At 38.9% G+C, this 27,725-nt stretch overlaps 3 protein-coding genes across 11 annotated transcripts in view; 2 read left to right on the top strand and 1 right to left on the bottom strand.

The window, feature by feature from the left end:
* Nucleotides 1-5,746, bottom strand: part of tmem200a (transmembrane protein 200A) — a 20,124-nt gene extending 14,378 nt beyond the window's left edge. Inside the window, exon 1 of the mRNA XM_037751358.1 lies at nucleotides 5,094-5,746. The gene's annotated coding sequence lies outside the window, so the exon portion shown is untranslated. The remainder of the gene's footprint in view (nucleotides 1-5,093) is intronic.
* tmem244 (transmembrane protein 244) lies at nucleotides 2,895-21,185 on the top strand. 6 transcript variants are annotated; one of them, XM_037751360.1, is made up of 8 exons: nucleotides 11,916-11,968; nucleotides 12,870-12,994; nucleotides 13,257-13,382; nucleotides 16,696-16,781; nucleotides 16,895-16,971; nucleotides 19,341-19,466; nucleotides 20,218-20,262; nucleotides 20,518-21,185. In XM_037751360.1, the coding sequence occupies exons 2-8, from the start codon at nucleotides 12,992-12,994 to the stop codon at nucleotides 20,613-20,615; spliced, it is 561 nt and encodes a 186-aa protein (XP_037607288.1). In that variant the 5' UTR covers nucleotides 11,916-11,968; nucleotides 12,870-12,991; the 3' UTR covers nucleotides 20,616-21,185. The 6 variants fall into 6 exon arrangements, with proteins under 6 accessions (XP_037607289.1, XP_037607288.1, XP_037607292.1 ...); XM_037751361.1 differs by lacking the exons at nucleotides 12,870-12,994; nucleotides 13,257-13,382 and adding an exon at nucleotides 2,895-2,946 and having other exon boundaries at nucleotides 11,879-11,968; XM_037751364.1 differs by lacking the exon at nucleotides 20,218-20,262 and having other exon boundaries at nucleotides 11,921-11,968.
* Nucleotides 21,186-22,436: 1,251 nt separating this feature from the next.
* Nucleotides 22,437-27,369, top strand: fkbp6 (FKBP prolyl isomerase 6). 4 transcript variants are annotated; one of them, XM_037751205.1, is made up of 9 exons: nucleotides 22,437-22,658; nucleotides 23,533-23,650; nucleotides 23,741-23,830; nucleotides 23,902-24,104; nucleotides 24,618-24,737; nucleotides 24,850-25,047; nucleotides 26,273-26,382; nucleotides 26,631-26,715; nucleotides 27,009-27,369. In XM_037751205.1, the coding sequence occupies exons 1-8, from the start codon at nucleotides 22,584-22,586 to the stop codon at nucleotides 26,701-26,703; spliced, it is 987 nt and encodes a 328-aa protein (XP_037607133.1). In that variant the 5' UTR covers nucleotides 22,437-22,583; the 3' UTR covers nucleotides 26,704-26,715; nucleotides 27,009-27,369. The 4 variants fall into 4 exon arrangements, 3 of the variants coding, with proteins under 3 accessions (XP_037607133.1, XP_037607132.1, XP_037607134.1); XM_037751204.1 differs by having other exon boundaries at nucleotides 22,438-22,658; nucleotides 26,631-26,721; nucleotides 27,007-27,369; XM_037751206.1 differs by lacking the exon at nucleotides 22,437-22,658 and adding an exon at nucleotides 22,665-22,802 and having other exon boundaries at nucleotides 26,631-26,721; nucleotides 27,007-27,369.
* Nucleotides 27,370-27,725: the final 356 nt, after the last annotated feature.

The raw sequence follows: 27,725 nt of genomic DNA on the forward strand, positions 1-27,725 counted from the left end.
GTCTCGAACACCGACTACATGACGTACAAATGACACATCAACAGCGTATTGCACTCTAAATGACTTGCGCATTATCGTGGCATTCATAGGCCACAACTGGAAACAATCAACAACCATCTTGGATTGGACCCTGGGATCTGCAGTGGTGGGCAAGAGTGTTTTTCAGCCAGTGCGTCTCTAGGTACCGATGTCTTATTGGGATCATTTTGATCAGTAGTCTATAACTGCTTTTATTACACGGCTTTGTTGAATACTCAGTTCTGATTGGTCAATAACGGCGTTCTACAGTCTGTTATTTCTTTATAGCAGACCGCTGTAATGTATATAACAGACCGTTGCTATGGACGCAGCTCTGCTGTCGGACTCTGGAGGACCATTTTTGTGTCAAACTATTGATTTTTTAAGTAAGTAGCGTGTAATAAACAGGATAATGCACAGCTAACGGGTCATTGTTGTGAAATAAACCCCTTCAGGGCGATGCAATACCATCAACCTGTCAGGGTTTATTTCACAACAATGACCGGCTTGCTGTACATTATCCCTTACATGTTATTTCAAAAACATCCAATTGTTGGGTGGTTAGTTAATTTGTTCTTGTATTTAGTTTTGTTTGGTTAAAATTAAATTTTAAAAAAATTCAGGAGAGGTGACACTCTCTTGACTTCATGTTGTTGTCAAATGAAAATCTCTTCTAACTAGAGTTAACTAAAGGTAGCATTACAGATAAAAAGATTTCCATCATACAGCATGGCATATGCTTTATTCTGGGTAATTTTTTAATGGTTGTTTTTTATAGTTAAACCTGATATTTTTGGAAACCATAGTCCTAAATTTGTCTAATACTCCTGACTGAAAACTCCACAGGCACATGTGCATGCTGTGTTCATTAAACCCTAAATTGATCCCTAATCCACACAGACACACAGGTGCTTTCAGTTATTCTGGTTGATTATGTTGTGTTGACTTTGATATTAGGCTGCTATATTTATCTGGCATCAGAAACATCTCAACTTTCACAGTCCTAATTACAAATTAGAAACTTAGTAATTACATGACCATGCCATTAGCTCTCTTCCCAAGTTGAAGGTGAGTGAATCTATGCTAGGAGTTATGAGTTATATGATGTCATCATGTAACAACGTAACGAGTGCAAAGTAGCATACAGAGCACACACACTCACGGTCCTGAGAAGAGGTCTAATCAGGCACAAGTGAAAACACCTGTGTGGGGGGCTTTTGTGATATAGCAGCTATCTCATTTTCCAGTCCTGAGTTGGTTCAACTTGTTTTCTACCACGACAGAATCGACTGAATAAATGATCCCTGGTCTGGCTGAGTAATCAGACCTCTGCGTGAGCCTCATACAGTACCCTGACTGAACTCTCCGTCCTTCTTGTAGTTCTTGCGCAGACTGCCATTTGATCTATTTTAGATTAGAAAAGGTGTTTCTAGTCCATTTTATTTGATGCCAAGATCACCGAGCAGGAAGGAGGAAAAGGAGCAATTTGTATCAGGAGAACAAGAATGAGTAAAAAGATAAACAGATAGCGAGCGTGGTGTGTTTGTGCATTAATGCTTTACTCCTACAGACATCGTGGTCAACGGTGAGTCATCTGTCTGGAGAATATGTCACTTTGTGTTTTCCCGGTGACCTTTCGGCAGCACATTTTTCTGATGCGAGCGCTCAAGTGTCAAATCCCACACCCTCTTCACCGTCTTGTTTGTTTTCTATTTCCACATTATTTTGATGATACATAGTGTTTTTTTAAGTCTCGCATCCTTCACACTGAATCAGTGTCATTGCCTCCTGTGATAAATCAGCTCAACTCAATTGAATTAAGTTTTGGATTGAATCATCGGATGCTCATGCCAGGCGCGCGTGTGTGTGTGTGTGTGTGTGTGTGTGTGTGTGTGTGTGTGTGTGTGTGTGTGTGTACTGGTGTGATCCCCTTGTTGATTCTAACAAAATGACTCATGTCTCCCTCACAGTCCCTGTTTTCAGTCACCCACACTCATCTTGAAGCACTAGCGGTGCCCAAAATGAAGTCCGGGGACTCTTTGTGGGGTCCATGTTTGGACTCTAGAGGCCCACAGAAATAATTTAATTCCACTAATGTTTAATTTTCCAGAAACGGTTCTTATTTAATTTGCCCTTTAGAACATTCTCAAACGGAGACGGGACTTACGTCTTAAATCAAATAAAGCAGAATATTTTCCTCAGATGGGGGGTCTCTAGGATGAGCTCTTATCAAGTGGTGCTTTGTGATCTCTATGAGAGTCTTTGGAGCGACAAAGCGGGAGAACCGCTGACCTCCCGGAGGACTATTTAAACGGGATTATCCAGTTACTGGATATGTGTGAAGGAGGATTAGCAGATATGTCGCCTGACTTTATAATGATTCTCAAATTAAACTCCGATGCATTTCTGCGTGAAGTGTTTGGCAGCGAAACGTGTCTCACTGAGAGCCATTTGGCTCAGTGAGTCAGCCTCGTTCCTCAAACAGCTCTCAAGGAGACAGTTACTCCTAATTCACCAACATGTAAATCACACTAAAGACAATAAAACCAGCGCCACAGCCGCTGTTGTTAAAGCCTCCCTCCACTGAGAAATGGGTTTTGCTTGTTGCTACTTCACTCGCTTGATGTTTGACCTTCACTCTGGAGAACACGATGTAAGTACAGAGTGTGACACTAGACTAGAAGGCTGTTTTGGCCGATTCAGCATGTTAAATTGGCGGCGGAGCACGACGGTGAGAGAAATCACTCCGATTGGCTGTTCAGCTTAAGCAAATCAGTGCACGAAGAAGAGAAACGGAAGTGAGGAAAGCAAGCAAATGAGTAAAGTCAAGATGAAAAACACAGAAGGCTCTTCTCATTTTTCATCTTCATCTCATCTGATCATTCCAATACACGGATGTTTTCACAACGACATGGCCATCTGGAAGTGGTGAGTGAGAGTGGTGTGAAAATGGCTGGCAAACACTGCTTTATTTCATGTACGTATCATAATAACAGCTTGTATATACGCTGTCCTAGACGTAGACTGTATATAAGAAGTGGACGTAATCACAGTGACGTCTTGTGGACTGCCTTCTTGAAGCCTTGAGTTGGGCATTTTGGCCATCGCCATCTTGGTTATTTGCAACCAGAAGTAACACAAGAGGGTGGAGCTAAGTACAACCGAACGCTCAATAAAACATTCTAAGGTGCCCAAAAGGTTATAATTAACTTTCATGAACTGAAAACACACTGTTAAAGGGTTAAAGTTCTAAGACGAAAACACCGACAACTCCCAGACTGGAAAACGCTGTGGTAGCAACCTGTCAATCACATGGTAGCCACGCCCTAAAGCATACCCTGCTTTATGGTCTATTTGACATTAAATGGGACCATAATTTACTAAATGAATATCATGCCGTATTGAAGAAGACTTGAAACTAGCGATTGAGACCATAAACTCATGTTTACAATGTTTACTGAGGTAATAAATCAAGTCAGAAGTAGGGTCATTTGCTCATAGACTTCTATACAATCAGACTTCTTTTATTGAAACCAGAGGAGTCGCCCCCTGCTGGCTATTAGAAAAAATGCTTCAGCATTGCTTCACTTTCCAGACCCATAGGTTGCCCACTGGTCCTCGGTCTTCCTGTTTCCCTTTTTGAATGACAAATACAGACTACTGCCAGCTGCTGTTGTGGAGAGTTATTTCCTCTCATGCAGGCGCAGGACGTTAAGTGGTAGTTGGCCGTCTGCTGTAGTCTTTGTAGTGTGTTCAAGTGCAACTTTTTGGCCAAGACAAAAGCAACGCGAGGCCACGCAGCAGTTGGCCTTCATCGCTGCTAGTTCTTTGATGACGGTTTGGTGTGTCTGGGCCTTTAAATATGAGCGTACGTACCAGCAGGAGTTAGTGACATCACAACTGGAAGCCAATCATTGTCCAATATGAAACAAACACAAGTGTGATGTGGAAACTTGAAGCCTCCAGTAAGCAACCACTGAGAATGGACTCTACAATAAAGTACGAGACATCCTGTGCCCATCAGTCTCTGGATATTTCAAAGAGGCAGAAGGAGTAGATGTAGGCCTAATTTCAAGAATTTTGACAATATATTCCTCTAACCAAAGTATTTTATATGTCTTAAAACGTGTGGAGGATTATGACTGAAGGTACATTGAAAATAGAACCTTTTCATTTTTATTATTGTGTGGTAGTTTCTGACTTGATGTAAGTGTAATCTGAATATACTTAAGTATCCTACACATGAAACTAATGTTGTACTTAGTAAATTTATTAAATATGCACTGATTTGGTTGGCAAAAGCAACCATGAACATCAAGGAGAATCTTATTATATTTAAGTAATAATATATTGAATATGACTTTTAATGCAACAAGTACAACCTAAGAGCTTTCAAGATAATACAGCTTGAGTTTACTTTCTGAAGAGACAAAGGGGTTGCTGAGGTATATTAAGTGCATTTTCAGAAAATATACTTCAGCATACTTTTTTATCAGTTTGTTTGTTTCTTTTGTTGCATACTCTTTTTTTTTGTTTTTGTTTAGTGTATGGAGATGGAGGGAAGGGATGGGGGACATGAGAATACACAGTGTACTGTTTATGTTTGTATGTTCATCCATTGACGACTGCTGATTATTGTACACTCCTAAAAAGATGCTGACAATAAGACACTTTAATGATGACCTTTGACCTATTTTTGAATGCATGAATATTGACATCATGCCTTGTTAGGCTACTAAGAACTAGAGATAACAGGCTGATCATCTCAACCTTGACACACAATGAACAGATCATAGTGTTCCTTCACAATAAATGAAATATAACACACACACACACAAGATCATAGAATATGCTGGACTATTTTAGATAATATTAAATCTTAAAACAGCATCAATTACAGAAGAAGGATGGCTAATAGCCACTAATAGATTATCAGTCTGTCAGGAGCATGATGTTAAACGTCCTTTTTCATCAAATATTAAAACAAAACGTCATTAAATATGGATGGAAATAAAAAAAGATCGACTGTAGAGCTGTCAACTTTGATTATTTCAAAGTCAAACAGATCTTCTTACCTTTTGTAAAAAAAGCCAAGTGTGTCAGTGTCACTGTGCCATCATCAGGCATGGAGGGGTTGGATTAGGCTGCAGCCTGCAGGGGGGAAGTAAAAAGCCATCATCTTCCACTTTTTGAAGGCTACTTCCACTGAAATGCCATGCTGGATGAAAATTCAGATGACAGGATTGCAGGGATTTTAGAAACAGCAGCACAGTCCTTTCAAAGTGTCCTCGTTGTTGACTTTATTCAGCAGCTCGCAGCACGTTTCTCCTCCATATGGAGACAATGTGCGCTCAGGACAATGAGAGGCGCTCCTGATGACGACTCGAGGAAAATCCTTCAAGATATTCCGCTTGTTTAAAGTCGTAAAAGGCTCTGGTTGTAATTCCCCCTGCGGTCGGAACAATATCCCTTTATATCACTGGTTGGGGGAAGCTGCTGAAGTCCCTGTGACGCGTAAAACTCCCTATATTCGCGTCCAAAAACTTGATTACGCGAAAAATTACAACTCTTTTTTTTAAAGAAAATATCAGCAGCAAGTTGTTGCGTTTTGAGGAAAACGTTGAGTAGAATAAACCGGCGTTGTTTTATTCCAATGAGCCGGAGAGAGACGAGGCAGCTCCATCCAATTCCTCCAAAGCGCTTGTACGCTTGTGGGAATGTGAGAGAGGCTTTCACTGTGTGTGTGTGTCTGTGTGTGTGTGTGTGTGTGAGAGAGAGAGAGAGAGAGAGAGAGAGATGGGGGGTGAATGGTTTGTATGTGTGTGAAGTGTGTTTTTAGTGTGTTTGTGTGTGCACTGTAAACAACAGCTGTTAATTTACAGCAGGATTTCAACAGTATTAACCTGTTATTGCTAAAAACAGTGCTTTACTGTTCATTTTATTTGTATTTTATTTGACCTTTATTTAACCAGGTAAAATCAATTGAGAACCAATTCTCATTTACAATGATGACCTGGCCAAGAGGCAGCAGCAAGAGTATAAAAACACAGTCCACACAAGCGACACAAACAGCACAGATACATTACAGTATGACAAACATACAGTATGCCATGACAATATATGAGAAAATGGCTAAAAACAGCATAGGTAAATAAATACGTCAGAAATTAATAAAACACTATGTACAAAAAAAAGGTGGATTACTGGATGTTCTTTGTAAAATTGTAATGGAAGAGAGAGAGAGAAGTGAGGGCTGGTCAGCAAGTACAGTAGGCAACTATGACTTGTTGCAGCTTTTGTTTGAACATGTTGAGAGATGTGAGAGCTGTGAGAAAAGAAAACCTGTTAAATTACGCTCATAGGGTCGTTTTTTAACTGAACTATAATGCATTCTTAAAAAAACATCACTTTACTGCTGATCAGCTGTCTAAAGTATCTTAAGTAACAGTTTCATGCAGTATTTTTTTAATTCTGGGACCTGATCTGCACATGTGAGGCTTGTACATTGTACATGATTGTAAAATCAGTGAATTAGCTTTATTGTTCTTCACTCACATGTTGTTATGGTTTGCATTCTGTGCTTGTAGCCAGCTATAGACATTTTTGGAAAAGTGTCAACAAGTCTATTATAGCTAATGTAAAAGAAAGGTGAAAAACAGCTATATAATGTATCTTTAAACAGTAAATTAACTGTAAAATACTGTGAAATTAATAAACAGTTCAAACTGTATTTTTCATTGACAGTACAAAGCTGTAAAATTCAGCGACAGTATAATAATGTTAATTTTACAGTAACATAAAGGCAACCCTGCTGCCAGTTCTGTACTGTTATTTTACTGGGAAATTCTTAACAGTGTGCGTGTTTATGGAGGGAAACAAGGCACCGTGCCATGCTTTTCTTGCATGTGCAGGGCACGGACGATAAGGGGGATGACTTTGTTTTGAGGAGAGCCAGAGGGAGCAGCCTTGTGGATGCTCAGCAAGGAGGATCCGCTTCTTGTGATGTTGTTGAATGCATCTATGTGTGGAAGCAGCAGGCTTCTGAATATCAGCCATGCAACGCTCACAGCATTCCTGCTGCAGCAGCGACATGGAAAAGTGTGTTTAAAGTGTCTCACAGCTGCATTACTGGCATGTATGAGTGACTCTTTTGTTATGTTCATGTGAGATATACATGAAATGCCCCAGAGGTTAGGAGTTATCAACACACACACATATGCTGTGGTTTTGTCCAACTTTTTCTGTCTCCATAAACACAAAAGAGAAAAAAGGGGAGGGCAAGCAAAAACGTTGCAGATGTTGGCATGTGTGTCATTTCCTGTATTTACATGCTGGAGTTGATTCAATGAAAATACACCAGCCGAGGCGAGGTGAAGAGAATGTAAGACAGACGTTGGGGGGCAGATATTTTGAACAATACGCACGACAGTAAGTGTGTAGAAAGAGAGAGAGAGACACACACACACACAGAAAGAACATTATTTGTTCAGATGGCTGAGATTAAGTTAGAAATAAAACACCCCCGAGGGCAGAGCGGTGCAGCTGAGTACACAATCATTAGGACGTTGTCTTGGTCCTCGACCTTAAACCTGACCTTGACACGCTTGACCCTAACTCCACACACTCACACTAAAAATAAACCTTTGGGATCCTCAAGCGTCACCACTTAGTGTTTGTTTTTTTGCTCATGTGGAGCCTGTAAGATCCTATAAACCTCCTCTAAAACTCTATAAGACTAGAGCTAGTTGAGATTCGTGTTGGAGTCGTATCCCCGGTGCAGTGGTCAGTCAGTTGCTCTATTTACATTCCGTAATAGATCGAAATGAAAACACGCCGCAGAGAGAAACTGAACAGGAGGGAAGACGGAGACGTGGAGAGAGTGTGGGAGAAAGAGGAGAGGAAAAACAAAGCCTTACATTGTTGACTGTTGCATTTGTTGTTTACAAGCTCACTTGGGATTTGGGGATTTAGAAAATGTGTTGACTTTTTTTTGGGTTATACTTATTGTAAGCAGCTGTGGACGAGAGTCGGTCTGTAGCTAAATAATTAAAGGGGAAAATGTGATTTTTTTGGAAAGAAAAGGAGGAGAGGAAGGGGCGGGGGAGAAGTAGGACAGGAGGTGAAAGGAGGTGAGGAGAGAAAAGGAGTGCAAGGTTGAGAGGAGGAGAGGAGAGAATTGGTCCTTTAGAGCGTTTTTATCATTTGAAATGAGAATATCTCAAATGGATCAAAGTATGATTGACAGTTATTTCAGGCTCAGTGATTGGGTAATTGACTGAAAGAGGGAGGGACGTTTAGGACGGCAACAAGCGCTTATTTTCATTATCGATTAATCTGCTCTGTTCTACAAAATGTCAGGAAATAGGTAAAAAAAAAAGCCATCAAACAGTCCGAGAAACCCACACTGATGTCTTTAGATCTTGTGTGAAAAATGATGATTATCAAGAGTTGTTCTGTACTGCACAAAATTTGGATGTTTAGTCTATGCACTGATTCGATACCAGAATTTATTAACCCAGAAAAAAAATCAACTTGTTTAACCGGATTATTTAATAATTTATTATTTTTATATGATTAATTTATGTTCTTTGTAACTGTAACTTGCATTAATTTTCTGTATGTATTTGCTCATGTTTTACAAAGGGATTGACCTGAGCCAGGCCATACAACAAAGATAGTCATCATGGTCAGTAGTAAACAGCTGTTAAATAATATAATTAATAATAACAATAATAATAATAACTGTATTTTTTTATCACGTTGATATCAGATCGGTACTCGGTATCGGCTTATACTGCAAGTTCTGGTATCAGAATCGGTATCGGGAAGGAAAAATAGTGTCGGGACAGTATCTTTCTTTCTTTATTTCTTTTTCTCCCACTTGTCATGCAAACCTCTTCCTCACTTTCCTCCCAGTTACTGCTGTTGTTGCCTATTTTTGTATATCTTGAATGAATTATGACTTATGAAACTGTGTTTTTGTTTGCCTTCTTTCTTTCTTTCTTTCTTTCTTTCTTTCTGTATTTTAACGTGACGTCACACACGCTGAATTCCAGCCTCTCTGCTCCTACAGCACATGTTGACATGTAGGTCAATGAGCCTCAGTGTCACTCCCCCTCTCTCTGTGTGTGGAACTGATTTTAAAAGAATTTAAAACCAGATCAGGAGAACAGCTGAGAAACGGTGTGTTCATTTCTCTGCTGCTGTGGATACGACACGGATTGTTTAAACTCACTCATGTGCTGTAAACACTCCCTCTAGATACAGGAGCACGCTGTTGAATTGTCTTTATCGTATAGTCCCATTTTTCATGTTATATCAGGCTTCTACTGATATCTAAATATACTGCAACTGTTTTGTTTGTTATAAAAAAAAAAACAGGATACCATAATCATAGTTTGTTTTGTCTTCAGCGTGCTGCTTGAGAAAAAGGTCTGTTGTTTGTCGTTTGAGGTTTTGTATAGGCTTAATAATTCATAAGTGCCTTGAAATCCATCTACAATGCTTTTAAGCTTCAAACGTCCCACTGCTCTTGTTATTTCACCGCTGCTGGGCTTCAGCTGTGTCGGGCTGAAAAAGGATTTAGGGATTTAGGTGATGCTGTGTGTTTTAAATTGTCAAATTTAGATCACTGACCTGATGTTGAGGCTTTATGAACGTCATCAAAGCGGAAAATTTAGACTCATAGTACTGATACTTAGGTTATTTTGACGTTCACACATATACAGTAACTGCAGTTAAGGGCAAATACCTGACAAAGGAATAGTTCATCATATCAATAGTTAGATGGGAAGATAAATCCCACTCTCATGTCTGTACAGTAAATATGAAGCTGGAGCCAGCAGCTGGTTAGCTTAGCTTAGCATAAAGACTGAATGCAGGGGGAAACAGCTAGCCTGGTTCTGTCCAACAGTAACAAAATCTGCCAACCAGCACCTCTAAAGCTTTACAGGTTTTGTGTGTGATTATTCCTAGGCCGAGGCCAGTAAATTCCTGGAGTAAAACGGTGGATTGTCATTATGCCTCTGTGCTTGTGACAGCCGTGGCCGGAAGCCAGTTGTCCGTCCGTCTTCAGTTTTCTGATAATTCAATAAATTAATAGTCAATATGAAACAACCATGTGTTAAAGCCTATGTTTGTGTACTCATGTGTGAATTGAATACTTATCAAATGAAAAGTACTGAGTATTTCCTCATTTCAAGAACTTGCAAAATGAACAGAACAGTTTTAAGCGAAATTATATAGAAAAAATAAATAAATATATTCCTAGCCTATATTGTGATAGTAACAAGATAGAAAAATATATACGATAGACATTTTTATATTGTTTTGACGGTATATATCGTCATATTGGCCAGCCCTATCCCATTCTCAAGAACGCAATACCTCAGGAACTCCTTCAGGTAATGTCTTCAAATTTGGCACAAAAACGTCCACTTGGACTCGAAGACGAACTGGTTAGATTTCGATGGTCAAAGGGCGCTGTGACCTCACAAAACATGTTTTTGGTCATGACTCATAAATTCATATGCTAATTATGACAATTTCAGACAAATGTCTAGCAGGATAAAATGATGAGGTGATGACATTTTGGACAGACATGGATGTAAACTGCAACTTGACTGGTTGGCTGAGGCATACAACCACGAGGCGGTAATACTAGTTTTATACTTATACCATACGATACGGATCAAATAAACGAGATATAACATGTAAATTAGTGAGCTTTAGAGGTGCTGGTAGGCGGATTCGGAGACCCATGGAGAGAGCCAGGCTAGCTGTTTCCCCCTGTGTACAGTCTTTAGGCTGAGCTACGCTAATCACCTGCTCTCGGTAGGTTCACAATTAGCACACTGGAGTGTGATCCATCATCTCATTTAACTCTCAGCAAGAGAGCGAATGTCAAATTATTCCTTTAAACCCAAGCTGATGGAGCTCATTTGTGACTGTCTGTCTTCGTTACTGCAGTCACACAGAGCGATACACGACACTGTAATGCTAAAAATAAAAAAAAAAACATAATCCAAATACACTTTCACATCAAAACAAAATGAATCAAACATGCAATTTATATTGTTCCTATATTTGAGTCAGAAGAAACATCTAGCGATATGAAAAGGAAAATTTGCATGATTCGTTTTCTGTGAGCTTTACAGTAATGAAATGTACCACTACTACACACACACACACACACACACACACACACACACACACACATTGGGATGAATAGTTATGACGCCTACCTCTACACCCCCCCTCCCATTACCCTGCTCTCCATCACTATGGTTACAATGATGCAGGTTACCGTGGCAGCCAAGTCAACCCCACTCTCAATACAAAAACGCACGTGCATGTGCTTTACCACACACACAGACATACGCAGGCTGTGACGCTGTAGAGTTGAATATAGAGTATGTTCAGCTATTTCCGGAGGGGACATGGGGACGTTGAACCGTCGTAATTGCTTAACTCACCTCTGCCTCCATCGCTTCCTCCATCACCACATCAGCTCCTGTTTCACCCTCTTTTCTTTCTTATCTGTCTTCTCCTGAGCAGATGATGGATGAACTCCCTCTCTTGTCTGTTTTCTATCAAATTCTCAAAGTTAAATAAAACATGGAGCAGAATGATTTATGACGCCATCATCAGAAACCCATATGTATAATGAATCAGGAAGCATCTTATCTGTTGCTGCCAGTGTTGTGCATGTGGCTGTTATCATCTCTTGTTCTTGTGTTGGTTCTTCATTAGTGGATTAAGTTCACTCTGTGCATTTGAGGCTATGCCACCACCTAGTGTTCATACTAAAAAACTGCCAGACAAGATTGTAATCATGTCGCTCGTGATGTTTTTATTGCAGATTTCTCAAAAGCTGGACATCCAGGATGAATCACAGATCAGAATGGGACGCTACAAGCATGATTCACCCAGTCACATCTTCAAAATACACGTAAAGGTCATGTTTATGTTGTCAGTGTTGGTATCAGGAGCTCAGTCAGTTGATTTCACTGTGAAACATGTCTTATACTACTTATTTTCTTAATTAGCAATGAATTGTTTTGGTTATAAGATGTTGGAAAATAGTGAAAAATAAATATAACAATTTCCCACAGCCCAAGGTGACATATTTAAATTGTTTATTTTTGTCCAAACTGTAGTTACTAGGGCTGTGAATCGATTAAAATATTTAATTGCGATTAATCGCATGATTGTCCATAGATAATCGAGATTTAATTGCAAATTATTCACATTTTTCACATGTTCAAAATGTACCTTAAAGGGAGATTTATCAAGTATTTAATGCTCTTATCAACATGGGAGTGGGCAAATATGCTTGTTGTATGCAAACATATGTATATATTTATTATTGGAAATCCATTAACAACACAAAAATTACAAATATTGTCCAGAAACCAGTTTTGCCAGTTTTTTCTCGCCAAAATTTAGTGTAAGTTTGGAGCGTTATTTATCTTTCTTTGGGACAAACTAGTATGACATGGTTGGTACCAATGAATTATTTTTCTAGTTTCATATGATTAGATGGCCATATTCGTTAAAACAAATTTGCGTTAACGTGTTATTACCGCGTCAACTTTTGCAGCCCTAATTCAAATTATTTATTTTTGTCCGACTAGCAGTCCAAACCCAAAGATACGTAGTTACCTATCAAGCGAGACAAAGAAAATCAGCAGATTCTATTAAAGTAGCTAGAAATGTTTGGCAATTTTGCTTGAAAAATGACTTAGATGATCAAATGATTAATAATCAATCAACTAATCATTTCAGCTGTACTTCATATTCACGCATTCTTCTTCTGTTTTATACTTTTATTTTGGCATATTTATTTGAAGGAGGAGAAGCAAGGAAGGAAGAAAACAAGAGTGACACAATGGGAGAAAGAGGATGGAAAGATAGGAAGTAAGGAAAGAGGGAAAAGTAAGAGGACATAATGGAGAGATGAGGAAGGTACCTGATGGTAAGTACAATAAAATAAATAATACTAATACTATAGTACAGATAAATCTGTAACAGTTCCTTAAGTATTTACCCTCAAAACCAACTTCCTTCTTTTAGCCTACGTGCATATATGCACACATATACTAAAGTATGTTCACCGTTATCCCTTTTTGGGATTTACTCTTAGTACTCTTCTAAGTAGTAATCCCATTTCTTCTAATCCAATCCTCCCTCCTCTTCCTCCCCGACATGCTCTCTCACACACAAACACACACATGTAGCCTACATTCTCTCATTTAGACCAGCGGCCATTCATGTTGTTGGACTACTGCTGTCGTTGTTTTGGACTCACGCTCATAAAACGCCATGGACCCCTCTCCCTCAAGACTACACCCAGCGATACCTTGGTAAGGACGCCGTATGATGAGTGTGCTATACTAGAGCTAAGATTAAGGAGGCAGAGTGCACAGCGAGGTGTTTACAACATGTCTAATAGAGCTAAGTGGTTGTTATAATCAAGTGTACTGCCTGTTTTCATAGTTTTTTATTCATTAATTTGAATTCTGCCGTCTTCATTACAGTCATATTCAACATTTAACTGAGTAGTTTATGAGGTTTGTGTCTTAATGTAACAATTAGAATGTTGTTTACCCTTTTCATGCACGCTTTTGAGCAATCAACCAAAACTCACCACGCTTGAGGGTTGAATTTAAAGTCTCAAAGCTGGTTTCTAGAGCAGTTTTAGTTTAGTAGTCTAGTCTGGAGGTGACAAACAAACCAGACTAGCCAAGGTGTTTAGCCGTCTCCGAGGGTATTAGCATTATCTCAGCTACTTTCCTGCCTCCAGACAAAACCCACATCCTCATGGCTGTCTGACTGGTGAGACCACGTGGTTTAGGTGGACCTCAATGAAATGAAATGTAGGTTAGTTTTAAGAAAATGCATCCTTTATATTTACAGCCTCAAGATACAGATGAGAACTTTCTCAATACTTTTAAATTCTGCTTCTTCCTCCCTTTCCACTTCTCATTGCTGCTCATTTTCAATATGGAAGTAACCTGGAGGAAATGACGTAGAAGCAATAAGGAAGTGAGGATTAGACAAAGACAGTTAATGCACCTTAGCACCATAAATGTCCACCAATAGATAGACGTGCATTCATACAAGTATCCAAATTGTACTAAGGTGTGCAAAGTGAATGCAATTACACATTAAAAGTTACAAAAATGTATTTCACTGTGCCAGAAATGATGGAAAATGTAATTATTAAGTCCACTTAGCGAGATCAGTTCCTCTCGGTCCACTGATGTGACAGACTGTGACAGAGCGGGGGTGAGTTAAAGAGTTTGCAGGAATGATCTCCTGTGTGCTTATTGAGCTTGTTAGCGTCTCACGCTCTGGCCCCAGCAGCACACGGCAGCATGAAAGATAGCGATGGCCGCCACAGACTGGTGCAACATCTGCAGCATCTCGTTACCAGACATTGAAGCCTCTTGAGCCTCCTCAGGAAGTAGAGCCGGCCCTTCTTGTAGAGGGCCCCTGTGTTCCCAGCCCACTCGAGGTATTTATAGGAGCGAACTACCTTGACATCCTTCCCCTGGATGGATACAGGGGTCAGAGGCTTAGTCCTGAGGAAGTCAACAAGCAGCTCTTGCTTATGTTCAGCTGCAGATGGTTCAATATGCAACCCCCAACAACGACAACAGGAAGGGGGAAAGGGCAGTGCCCTGGGGGACACCATGTTGCAAATCACAGTTCAGTTCCTCAGTCTTACAAACTGTGGCCTGCTGGTCAGGTAATCCATTATCCAGGACACAGGTGGAGTGTTCACCTGCATGGCCCTGAGCTCCCAACAGCAGAGGCTGTAGGTATTGAAAGCACTGGAGAAAACAAAGAACATGATCCTCACTGTGGTACCTGCCTTGTCCAGGGGAGCCTGTCTATGTTCCCTCAGCTCTATGTTCCCTCGGATCAGTACCTCCGCCAGTTGCCATGCCATTGTTCTGACAGCGCATTATTCCAAAACTCCATGACCCGCCCTTCTCTACCTCTGATTGGCTTACGCTGATATTCTTACCCTAACCTTAACCAATCACACTTCTCATGCCTAAACCTAACCAACCCAACCAACGTAGGGCCTTGTCCAGGTGGGAATAAGCCCAGTGCAGCAGGTAAATGATAGCGTCATCCACCAGGGTCTAATGGTGATGTCATGCCATCAGATATCCTCTCATTTAAATGTTAAATGTCATTAGTGCTGAAGCGATTAGCGGATTGATTACTCGTTTAAGTCATTTATCAAACAACAACAAGACTTACTTATAGGCACAGTGGTGCTTTGATCTAAACGGTAGCACGCTAACATTCTCCGATGACGATGTTAACAGTTGTCAACAGTTGTTGAGGTATTTCAGTCTGATCCAACATGGTGGACCGATCAACCAACTGCCATCTACGGAGCCATGCCGCTAGCGTTTGAGGATATGCTGCTTTTCTCTGTTTTATAGCACTAGTAAATTGAATATCTTTGAGTTTTGGATTTTGTTGGGACAATAGGTGTAATTGATAAAAGCAGAGACATTTCAGAAAGGAGATTGAGCACTGGGAGTCAGTTTCCAGTATCTGTGTAACGTGGGTGTCCCCACTTTCATAGACTGTAGGATTAATCCATAATTGAATAAAAATTGTATTTAAAACAGATTAATCGTTAAAGAAAATGATTGTTAGTCGCAGACTTTGTAGTCATTATGTATCACAATAAACATGCAACAAGTTTACTCCAGATTCAGACAAATGTATATTCCTTTGTGTAGTGAAAGTTGTTATTCGTGTTATCTGTGGTCTTCATCACACAGCAGACGTTTGACTTGGCACAGCTGTAACTAATAAGATTAACGATGACTCCATTCCATTAACGCGTGCCAGTAAGCCAACATGCAGGGCCCTGGCAGCGGCACACCCGACTGGAATGCAGCCCGTTATTAATGTAATTAGTTACACCTGTGTTTGACAAGCCGAAATGTCAGCCGTGAGGGAAAAGGTCTTTTATCTCCCCTCCGAGGGTGTCGTGTAACCAGCTTCCTGTAAAGGCTGCAGTTAATCATCTATGAAAGGAGACTTTAGCAGGCGAGCAGCGACTATCTGCTGCTATCTCCTGTCATCGGTGTTGGTTTTCTGGGACATGGGAGGGAAAAGAGAAAATGGAGGAGAGGAACAGGTTTTTTTTATTAGCTTTGGGAGACACAATGCATAAAACAACGATGACGTGTTCCCAGTCAAATGTAGAGCTTTCCAGTTAGATTAAAATCACTGACATAAAAGTTTATGTTTCTCTTGGTATTTATAGTCTCCCTGTTATTACTTTGTTTATTTGAAGCGATCGATGGAAGATGTTTCAAAAGTCAAAAGGCGTGGAATTTCATCCACTCATTGATTGATAGCTCCCATATGTGTAATTGATTTTAGTATTACCTCACCCAGGGTTGTAATTTCATCTTTTTTCAGCAGTCAGATGAGGGAAAGATGAAATAACTTTGTAAAAACAATGGCAGGAAGATACAGTAGATCAAGTATTATTCAATATCAGAGCTGAAAGAAAACCTTTGAACCACAAGGGACCTGCTGATTTTAAAAATACAACAGGTTTCATGTGAAATTAAAACACCCTCAGGGCATTATTAATAATTATTTCTCATCTTCTCTTTCTCTCTGTGTCCTCAGGTTGTCCTGCAGAATCTGTTGATGTGCATGATCTGCTTCTACTCTCTCTACTACATCGTGGTCAGTGTCTGCATCGGACTGCTCAGGTACAAACACAAACTTCAAATTTCTATTTCAAAACAGAATAAATAAGAATCAAAGTGGACTTTTACTGTTTATAGTTTATGCACATCTTTATCATCTTCTGGTGTGTCTCCAGGGTTCATGAGATCAACAGCTTGTTGGCTCCATTTGACTACACAACACAACCGTCATGGCAGAACCCCAAATACCTCGGTGAGTAGCATCGGTGGAATGTAACTAAGTACATTTACTCAAGTAGTTAAATTTGAAGGTACTTGTTGTTTACTTGAGTATTTAAATGTTGTGCTACTTTACACTATTAAATATGAGAGAGTGATGTCCACAGCAGCGTTTTTTATCGCCTCGCTTCCAAGCATTGGACGCTTGATGGGTTGCCACTCGACACTAGGCACCTGATTGGATGAACGCTTTCCCTCGTGGGCTGCTGCTCCCAGCTTTCAAACCGGAACCAACATGACAGCTTGTTTGGAAGTTTTCTTCTCTTATATCACGAAAATAGTTCATTGAAATGTGTTTCTGAAAACATTTTATGCCTGAAATAAGCCACGCAGTTGCAAAATCTGTCTTTAGTTTGGATCGACAAAGCTTAGTTTAAATGTTTCTCGGGAGTTTCCAGAGGCGGTGAGTCGTGCTGGATGCCCCTGATTTGCATAAAGTAGCCTAGACCGCAACTTTATGCAAATGAGGAGCGGCCGATGGGACGCCCTGTCTCTTGAATCGCGTCGCCACACTGCCAGAATACATTGCACAGCTGCTTGCATAGACAATGAATAGGAAGCGTGGAAAGGACGGAGGCTGTGGACACGTAGCATGAGAGCTTTGGACTCTTATATGTGTTGAATATCAGTTGATCCACTGTTTATGCTCCATTACATTTTAGAGGCAATTATTGTACTTTTTTCTACACTACATTCATTTGACAGTTTTATTTACTTTGCAAATTTAGGTTTAATATATAGGAACCATGTGATCAACCTATGAAATATGAAGCACTGTTATGGATTAAAGCAATAGTAGCTTCACCTCAAGCAACAACATGAAAAAGCTTCTTACACGTTGATCCATCAGTACTAATAATCCAATTGTATAATATGGATTATAATATATTACTAATGAGGGCCATTCTGTTGCATCATGACTACTTTTACATTTCATCATTGAACTACATTTTTTCTAATAAGTGCAGACCTTTACTGAAGTAGTAGTAAGATTTTTTAATGCAGTATTTCTACATTGTAGTAATGCTGCTTTTACTTAACCCTTTAATGTCCTCACTAAGAATAAAAACAATGGAAACATTTTCTCCAACATCTTTAACAACAATCAATGTTTTTTTCAACAGACCCCACAGTTTTTTTTAATAAAGGCCTCTACCAAATGGTTGAGATGTCGCTTCATGGTAAAAGTAAATACAAATGTACTGTTATTATGCTAGTAAAAGGTTAACATACCAACATGTCAATTTGTTACCATGGAATCAGTGGTGTTTCTAGTACTAGTATTATTTACATGTATTTATTCTAGATATTTACCATATTTTCAGTAGAAAACATCTCAGAAATAGTGAGAAATCATACTGATATCATTTTTTCATCAAATATATAATGGAATAACATTAAATATATGACATTAATAAATTATATTAACAACAGTGAATGTTCAGAAGTTTTTTTTATTTCATAAAATGTGTATTTATAAACAGTGTATATATATAAATAAGGGAATAACATTAAAGGTATCATATTAACAACAATGAATGATCACAAGTTTTATTTACTTTATTCATTTTGTAGCAAATAGTACATTTTAATTACATTACTAGCTTTACTACCTTCACCATAAAAGGACAATTGAACCATTTGGTAGAACATGTTTTTAGAAAATTATTTTCCCCTTATTTGACTTTTTTATTTTAGTATCAATTTACATAACTCTGTTCAGTAAGGCCTCTGAAACTATGATTAGACCTAATAGAGTCCTTATGTCTGGAGTACATTTTTTGTTGCCAACTTCCTTTAAGGAGGCGGACTGAAAAGGCGTGCTATTTAAGAACACAGCAACATCTGGTTGATTATTTGCATAGCATACCTAAACGGAGTTATAGAAAATCGCATGTAGCGACTCAAAATGTGCTCTGCCAAACAGTCGAGCAGAACATTAAAGGGTAAAAGATCTGAATCTTCACATTGGTTCTGTCTGTCTCTGTCCTCAATAGACCTTTTTCACAGAAGGCATTTACTGAACACATGTGGCAGTAGGAAAAGCAGAGGTGTAAATCATAAACTGAATGCTTCAGTTTCAGGGTCCTGGTATTGGTCATGCTGGCTCACTGGCTCACTGTCGTGGCTCACTGGGACAGTTGAATAGAACAGCGTCATCCTTAATGCATCATGTTAATCGGTAACACCTGTGCCTTTCCTACTATGACAAGTCAAAATGTTAGACGTGATCCGCTACGACTATTGATTGGGTGATTGTAAAACATATTGGATTAGAAATAGACGAGGCAGCAGAACACAAGCTAAGTGTCCATGTGTTGTTTTCTCTCTTCCTCCCTCCAGTTGGTGTAATCTCCACAGAAGTGACCTATGTTTTGGGAGGGCTGGTGTTCGCCTGGATCGTAGAGGAGTGGGTTTGGGATTACGCCATAACTGTCACACTGCTGCACGTCGCGATGACTGTAGCAGGTAAACACACACACAAACACAGATACACACAAAGTGGATCAATAGAGCGGAAGAGCTGATAGGATTGGAGGCTTGGTTATGTAACTGGATATACTGTAGTGGCTGTGGTTCAGAGATGTATAGGCTGACACACATACAGAGACACTATCCATTTGTGTTTTAGAATTTAAAGGACCAACATACATTTCTGACAATTAAATTAATATCTTATTGATAACATTTTTATGTAGATGAGTATTTTAAAAAATAAAAATAAAAACATTACACAGAGCCTTTAGAAAGGTGCCAAATAAAAGTATGGCTTTTCCTGAAAAAAATATTATGATTGTGAATTAATCGTTTTAAAAATGTTGGCAGGTCCAAAATGAATGATTTGTTTATTTCTGTGGAAAACAGATTGTGAGCCAATAGTAAAACGAAGTTGGTATCACATGGTATCTCTGGGTCGTCAGATAGTGTGGAAAAAACAGATACATGTCTGAGATTGACGGTAAGTGCCTGGCAACGACTTGTTGGGAAGTAAATACAATGGAACGTGGCAGGGAGAATGCGACATCTAGCGGCTGAATGTGATCAATGTTATCAAAAGCACCTTTAAAAAAAAAAAAACACTAAAATAAATACTCAAAAAATAGGACCTACAACATCCTAAACTTGCGTCCTTTTTTCTACGTCTTTCACTTGTAAATAAATGTGCAGTATGTTTTATGTACAGGTAGATTTCACACACAGTTTTTCCATGTTTCTGCAGTGATGTCAGACTTCCCTTCAGCTGAGCACTGGTGGATAGCTCTGGGTGAGATTTCTACTTCATTCTTCTTCTCTCTTTCCCTACTTAGCCGTCTCTAATCCCATTTGCAGAACATGAAAACTCCACTGTCTGTTTCTCTCCCTCTCCGTCTTTATCTGGCCAAGACATTACTTTTGCCTGTTCTAACTCACTTCCCACATCCCCTTCGAATTCAGGCTTTTTAAGGACAGCTGCTGCCCGCCAAAACCTTCCTTTGATTGATCTCTTTTTTTCTTATTTATTGAATCGCTCACTCTGCAGGTTCAGGCCTGGTGATGATGATATTCGGAGGACAGCTCATGGCCCATAAACTCTTCAGAAGCAACTTTGTCTATCCAGCTGAACTACAGAACTTCTAGTGAACACAATGAGGAAAGCTTTTAACTGGCTCACTGGTTAGTCTCAGGTCCGGATACATCCCAAAAGGGGTTCACTTATCAAAGATTGTACTGCTAGCTTCATGTTAACATCAATATGAGCAACTACAGTATTATATGTCTATCAAGAATATACTGTACATGTTACATAAAGCAACCACAAGAAACACTTTCTCTATAGATTGTTCTTTAGCTGATAGTCACATCCCTCCTTGTACAAATGGCCCAACTATTTTCTAAAGCATATTCTGTACAGTTTAAATATTATTTTGTATTGTTTCTTTACAAACTTCATACTATAAGCTAAAGGTAATAGAAGAGATGAAACTCATTCTGTGAAAGACTGGATTTACAGCTGCTAAATATGGCAAATCTACTGACTGATATTTTTCAAATGGTGAGTTAAGTTAATGTTAGTGTTAGATTTACACTGGATGTGTCTCATACTAAATTTGTAGTGTATAGTGTTGTAGTCTGACAATTTTACCTGTATTTTAATGCTGGTTGTTTATATTAGTTAAATTGGATTTACATTAAATACTTTGAGCAAAATGATTTTTGTGTGTTTGTGTCTGAGCCCCAGTCAAAGTGTGCACTTAACAAAGACAGACCCGTAGCTCCTGTCTCTGTCTGGAGAAATGAACACATATAATGGATCAAAATAACCATTTATCTCACAAAGTCACAGTAAATATTGAATGTAAAATGTTGATTATCTGCATACTGGGCAATATGGATTCACATCTCTCAGTAAATAATAATAATAATAAGTATTCAGCCAAGCCATAGCCTAGTAAAATAGTATTTTATATTTGGAAATGTATAAAAGGAAATCTGGGGGAGCTACACAGCTGAAGGCCTATATATAGGCTTTATTTATTTGGTGGGAGTAGAGGAGAGGAGGGCAAGTGTGAACCCACTCAAGTAAAAGGTACATCAATTTTTTTGACAGGTTGATAATTAATCTGTTCACCTTTGTTCTATTAAGATTTGAACTGTTATTTCCCCTTGCCTGCATTTGTTTTTATAAAGAGAGGAGAGGAGGTGGTAGGAGAGTAGATGAAGACTTTCAATTTCTGGGATCCAACATCTCCTAGGACAGGGGTCTGCAACCTTTACGATCAAAAGAGCCATTTTAGGCAAAAAAAATAAAAATTCTGTCTGGAGCCGCAAAACATTTGATCATTGTGATGAAGGTAACACAGTTTATAGTCTAAGTATATAGTATATAAGTCTAATGCAGTGAGGGCCAAAGAGCAAATGTATACGCAGTATAAGGGCCACATTTAGGGGAAAAAATCGGAGATTTCCAGAATAATGTCATAATATTACGAGAAAAAAGTCGTAACTTTACGAGAATAAAGTCATAACTTTACAAGAAAAAAATCTTAATATTACTGGAATAAAGTCATAACTTTACGAGAAACATAATCGTAATATTACGAGAATAAAGTCATAACTTTACAAGAAAAAAGTTGTAATATTACGAGAATAAACTCATAACTTTACGAGAAACAAAATCGTAATATTACAAGAATAAAGTCATAACTTTACGAGAAAAAAAAGTCGTAATATTACTGGAATAAAGTCATACGAGAAAAAAAGAAAATAACGCGTAAAATTACTACTACTATACTATTATACATATATACTAATATTATGACTTTATTCTCATAATATTACGACTTTATTCTCTAAATCTCAGATTAATTTTTCCCTCAATGTGACCCTAACAGTAAACATGATGTTCTGAGGTAATAGCAGCAGTAGTAGTCTGTAACCTTGACACACATTGACCTCTGTGACGTCCAGCCCCGCCCTCACGCTGCAACCTGACGTCACTACTTGATTGATTGACCCCAAACCTGAGAGGCCAAAACAAAGTAAAACTGCTTTTACTCACTAACAAGCTAAACCACGTGTTAGACTACGGTAAAATAAACTGACTAAATGTCAGGTAACGGGTTAATATCCAGTATCCGGAGGTTAATAAGCGATGAAGAGCGGCTGAGGAGGAACACTCCGGTACGTTACCATGGTGAAGAGGGTTAGCATGGCGACCTAACTAGCAGGCTAAGTGGTAGCTAGCTAGCTGCAGGATGTTGATGTCAGTGAGAGGCTGACTGGAGACACCAGAGTTTAAAATCCACATTACTGCAGCGCAGCTAGGTCAGCTGAGGTCATTACTCATAAGTTAAGTCAGCTTCAGTCTTTTCTAAAGTTAAGAAATGTTATTATTATAGTCTACTGTTCAGCATATATGTGAATGAGGCTAAAGTGTGATCATACCAGTTAACTTAACAGTTTAAGTTAAAGTTTAATTTTGTACAAGTCAGATGAGTTAAGTGAAACAACATTAACATTATCTCTTCAAACTTGAATTTTAACGTCATCAGGAGTTGGTATCTTATATTTTAATGTTACTTGACACACTGTAAAACCCATAAATGCTTATATGAAATTTTAATGAAGCACTTTAAAGTGTACAAATTATACATGTGTACCAAATAAATATTGTATAGAAAAACTTTATTATAAACTTCATAATTCATTTAGCACAGCAGCATCAGCTGTGTGACACAAACAACAAAGCAAATCACCAACAAAAGCTCAAATCAATAAGCTGACAAAAGAATAAAATGCTGTTGAGCTTTCCTTATAGCAGTTTTCTCATCAGCATTTTTGTAAATACTGTAGATTTGTCTTTGTTTCAAAGCCTTTCAGTAGAATGAAAACTACTGTGAGACTAAATTTCCTCTGGACCAACAGTACAGTTGCAACCATGTGCTTTGATAATAACTAAGGATAATAACACTATACATAACAGATGTATTTACACACAGATGGAACTGATTGTGAAACACTGGAGTTCTTTCAAGGCTTTTCCTGCCATTTGTAGAGTCCGTTTGATCAACTTCGCCAGCAGATGGATGATGTCTTGGGAGATGAAGGGATCCTGAAAGAGGTGGTCCAACCTGGAGAGGGCCCACCTGTACCTGAAAACGCTTCAGTATTGAGTATTTACAAGTGTAAATTTATTCAAAAAAAACTCCTGACGCAGTTTTTATTTTGTTCTGCCGTAACCTCTCTTTATTCTCCTTCCACAGTCCATTACTCTGGTTTCCTGGAATACTCTGACCGGCCTTTTGAAACCACCACGCACCTCAAGTACCCCCGGATGATGAAGTTAGGGAAAGGTCAGTAATTCTTTGTGCAGGTTCAATAGACGTTTTCTCCTTGATTGATTTGGAAATGATAATTCAAACAGATGTGACGGTGTTCGGACTGGAGGTGGGCCTGTTGACCATGCGGAAAGGAGAGTTTTCTCGCTTCCTCTTCCAGCCCCGGTATGCGTACGGGGACCTCGGCTGTCCTCCGTTCATTCCCGCCGCTGCAGTGCTTCTGTATGAGATTCAGATGGTCGACTTCCTCGACTCGGCTCAAGTGGACGACTTCATCGCGATGTGTCCGGTAGGGGAGAGGCTTCAGGTGTCCTGTTGTTGTCGTGGTCTGAGCGTACTGAGAGGTAACGCTCCTAAATTCAGATAACTGTGTAAATGACCTGCGTAAACATGATGAATGCCACCTGTGCATAAATGAGTGCGCGTTCATGAGAATTGTAAATGAGACAAGTTCTTCTAAATCACTCGTACGAGCCACTTAAGAACGAATCTGTTCGTAGGCCACTTGACAGCAAAAACATGCTTTTGTCATGCTACTAAGAGAAGATGTATTGACATTTTCATCCACTTATGCATGCATTTGCATTTCTGCAGTAATGGAGAAGAACTGAGGAATCTTGATTATGATTATGCACCTCTAAACTTACCCTTTTCTGCACATGCATTATAGCGTATAACCTATTGCTCTTTTTATGATACATTTTTTTAATAGCCAAAATAAGACAGAAGAAGGTAGAAAAATTCCCTTTGGATGTTTTCTGTTTGGCTATTTTGCGTTGCTTTTTACCTTCTCTGTGTTCAGGAGGAGCAGAACACAGTTCCTCTGTCCACGCTCCTCGAAGTTGTCAGTACTCTACGCAGCTTTGGCAACCGTTGCTTCAACCAGAGCCATTACGACAACGCCAAAGATCGCTATAAACAGGTAAATCTATAAAAAAAACAAAAAAAAAACATTCTATTTCCAGGTCCTTTATTTGTGTGTACTGGTAAAGGTGAAAATGTGTTTTGTAATGGATCCTTTGCTTGGCCTACAGGCAATGATGCTGCTGGGGAACAGGGAAACAGAGAGCGATGCAGAGAAAGAGAGGATCAAGACAGCGCTGCTTCCTCTCTATCTGAACCTTTCTCTCACCGAGGTCCGTCTGGACAGCCCGCACAAAGCCCTGAAATACGGCAAGAAAGCCTTGGAGATAGACTCTGCCAACACAAAGGCTCTTTTCCGCTGCGGTCAGGTCAGACCATCAGATAAAAATCCTCACAGACTCTTGGAGGTCTTATCAGTGTGCCTGATATCAAATGTTTTGAAGTCGCCAAAGAGGTTAAAAATAGGGACGATGACAGCACAGGCAGAACCAGATGCAATAGATGTTCAATCTTTGGAGAAGTGTATTAAAGGTGCTATTGATAACATTGATAATATTCAGCCACTAGATGTCACACTCTCCCTCCGCCGTTCCATTGCATTCACTTCCAACACGTTCTCATCCCGACTCGTCACATACTGACGCTTTGTCAGACCTCTCGGCGACGAGAACTAGAGGGAGAGGGAAGGAAAGAGGGAGGAGGAGAGTTTGATGTCGAATTAATGAGTCGGCAACATAACAGTCCAGCGATGGAAAGCTGTGGTAGATAGATAGACAGATAGATAGATGGATAAATAGGTGAATAGATAGACTACCTATCAGTTAGTGAGTGGATGTCAGCGGTGTGTGGAGCAGAAGAAGAAAGAAGAAAAGGAGGAGAAACATGAGTCTTCGGCAGCAGTCCCAGGGAGGGTTTTTAACGGGTTACCACAGCAACGCGCTGTCATATTGGGAAGGGTTACAATCAGAGATGGGCAGTGTTTCTGTTACTTGTATTTTAAATACAATTACTTTGGAGTATTTCGTAATTGGTATTTGAAAGCGGTATTTGTTTTGTTTTTTGTGCTTCAAGGAAAAAATACAGCATGGTCAAATCTAGCATGTACAAGAATGTAAGCTTGTACGGTCACCGAAATATGGCTAAATAGGTGTTTTTTGTAGGATCATATCATATCATAATTTTTAAAACTTGCCCCTCATACAATTCCTTCGACTTTTTTTCTCTCATTCAGAGCATATTGAGGACACAAAATCCATTGAGTTTGTTTTTGTTGCAATTTGTGTGAGGTTGACCCACGTTTTTAGGTAAAATGCCTGTACTGGTATTATTTTTTTTATTCGTCTACATAAAAATGTTCAATAAGACCTTTAAGTTTGCTATGTTGAATGAAAAACTACTAATGATAATGTTGTTGTTTTTTTTGTACATGTTGGTTTAGAATTGAAGTATATATTTATTTACTTTACACACTATGGGAGCCACTAGGGATCCATGGGCAGCTTGACCTTCACCCCCTAAGGTCCCTCTTTTGCTAACTGCTTACACTCGTGATAACAATGAGTCCATTATTCACACTGATGTCATCTCTGCCAGGCGTATCTGGAGCTGCATGAGTACGAGAGCGCCCAAGGTTGCCTCATAACTGCTCAAGCAAAAAAGCCCTTCGACAGCGACATTAACAACCTGCTGAGGAAGGTGGCAATGTAAGATGAACTGTTGTTGACACATTTCAGGATGTTTGGTATGAACGCTGTTGTCAAGGCAGTGTGGCTCAGTGGGCCAGAAATTTGCATTAGTTTCAAGGTAGAATGATCAAACTTATATTAATGTCTTGACATATGCTTATTGTATGGCATATTTTGTGTTTTAGTTTAAAATGGCAGTGCTACTCTGAGCCACAAATCATTCTGTAGATATTCTATGTGTATAATAAATAGTTTCCATGTTTCAGACGCTATAAAGAGAGCTTGGACAAGCAGAAAGACGTGTACTCCAAGATGTTCAAAGACTTGAGGAGCAAGTGAAGATGTAAAAAGGTAAGAAATCATCAATATTCATCCAGGTTATTTAATCTTTTATCATTTTAACCAAGATACAACAACAAACTACAGCTCCCATGATTCTTGGCTTCTTCCTACTGATCATTCGACCAGTAGTTTTTGAGTGCTAACATTTGTTTTATGATGAAAACAACAAGGTGCTCAGATTTTACTGCCCGGTACAAAGTTAGATACCAGTTTAACTTAATTGAACAAGACAGAGAAACACTGCATCGTGTTTGAGCTTTTCATAAATACTGATCTCATTTATAAAATGTTTGTGTTTGCAGATGACAATGTAAACAACAAACTTCAAGGTTCAACAGCACATTTTCTCTCCACTGCTGCGTATTCTGAAAGTTAAACCTTTTTGTGTTTTTTTTTTTTGCATATGTTATGAAAGGAATAATGTTGTACAGTTAATTTCCGTGAAAGAGTTAATTAAGTTCTTTAAAATTCCTCAAATGTTTGTTAATTATGTAGCTCAACAGTTCTGTTTCTGTTTGAGGATATGCAGAATTTGCTTTCACCCCAAATACCTAAATATTAAGACTGTTTGCTGGAGTGTTACATATTTGCATGGGGTCTGGTCACTCTTGAGGTGATAATGATACAAAATAAAATTAAAAAAAATAAGTTTTTCGCTTCTAAGATATCTCGTCTTTGTTTTAGATAAATTGGAAATAGCACATTTTCATTATCGGTTTTTCTTAAATTACACTTGCCTACGGTTTCATTTAGAAGATAATTGGATTAATGTTCCTTTTAATTAATTTTTTTGTGTGAAATAAATTACTTCAGTTGTACAAATTATGATTGTCAGTGTAAATTTAGAGTTGATCTAATGACAAAGGAATGCATAATGAGTGTGTAAATGTAAAATCACTGGTTCTGGCAGAAAATATTAGAGGACATGATCACTAAGTTTCTTTACAGTTTATATATTTAACACACTGACTTTACACATTTATGGGTGTTGATAATAAGTGGTTGTGGTTCACTTTAGA

Source organism: Sebastes umbrosus, chromosome 18 (genome assembly GCF_015220745.1).
Source record: "Sebastes umbrosus isolate fSebUmb1 chromosome 18, fSebUmb1.pri, whole genome shotgun sequence".
Lineage (NCBI taxonomy): Eukaryota > Metazoa > Chordata > Actinopteri > Perciformes > Sebastidae > Sebastes > Sebastes umbrosus.

Excerpts from the sequence above, each read along its gene's own strand:
- tmem244 (XM_037751360.1), top strand. Across the intron at positions 16,972-19,340 it reads GCAGAACCCCAAATACCTCG|TTGGTGTAATCTCCACAGAA; the intron begins GTGAGTAGCATC and ends TCCTCCCTCCAG. Across the intron at positions 20,263-20,517 it reads GCACTGGTGGATAGCTCTGG|GTTCAGGCCTGGTGATGATG; the intron begins GTGAGATTTCTA and ends CTCACTCTGCAG.
- fkbp6 (XM_037751205.1), top strand. The coding sequence starts at position 22,584 with ATGTCAGGTAACGGGTTAATATCCAGTATCCGGAGGTTAATAAGCGAT. Across the intron at positions 22,659-23,532 it reads GGCTGAGGAGGAACACTCCG|AGTCCGTTTGATCAACTTCG; the intron begins GTACGTTACCAT and ends TGCCATTTGTAG. Across the intron at positions 26,383-26,630 it reads CTGCTGAGGAAGGTGGCAAT|ACGCTATAAAGAGAGCTTGG; the intron begins GTAAGATGAACT and ends TCCATGTTTCAG.